Source organism: Egretta garzetta, unplaced genomic scaffold, assembly GCF_000687185.1.
Source record: "Egretta garzetta isolate BGI_Z169 unplaced genomic scaffold, ASM68718v1 scaffold324, whole genome shotgun sequence".
Lineage (NCBI taxonomy): Eukaryota > Metazoa > Chordata > Aves > Pelecaniformes > Ardeidae > Egretta > Egretta garzetta.
This window is the reverse complement of record NW_009259426.1, coordinates 13,426-13,641: the sequence shown is the minus strand read 5'-3', so window position 1 is coordinate 13,641 and position 216 is coordinate 13,426. Positions and strand designations below refer to the sequence as shown.

The window sequence follows — 216 nt, the reverse complement described above, 5'->3', positions numbered from 1 at the left end:
GCGCCGGGCGCCCCATTGTCCAGGTACTGGACGGTGGAGTTGCGGGAGTAGCTGGGGTTGAAGTTGGCCATGAGGGGGGCGACGTACTGCGTGGCCGTGAGCATCCGGTGGATGACGTCCCCCATGAAGATAAAACCTGAGCGAGCAGAGGAGGGTGAAGCAGCGCACATTCCCCTCCACCGTCCCGGGATGCTCCCTCCCTCTTTCTGACCTCCC

General features: G+C 63.9%; 1 protein-coding gene across 1 annotated transcript in view; it reads right to left on the bottom strand.

The window, feature by feature from the left end:
* Positions 1–216, bottom strand: part of PLXDC1 (plexin domain containing 1) — a gene marked incomplete at its 5' end in the record, with an annotated part of 21,527 nt that overhangs the window by 20,265 nt on the left and 1,046 nt on the right. The window contains one exon of the mRNA XM_009637030.2: positions 5–154. Within this exon, the coding sequence (XP_009635325.1) occupies positions 5–154 (150 nt within the window). The remainder of the gene's footprint in view (positions 1–4; positions 155–216) is intronic.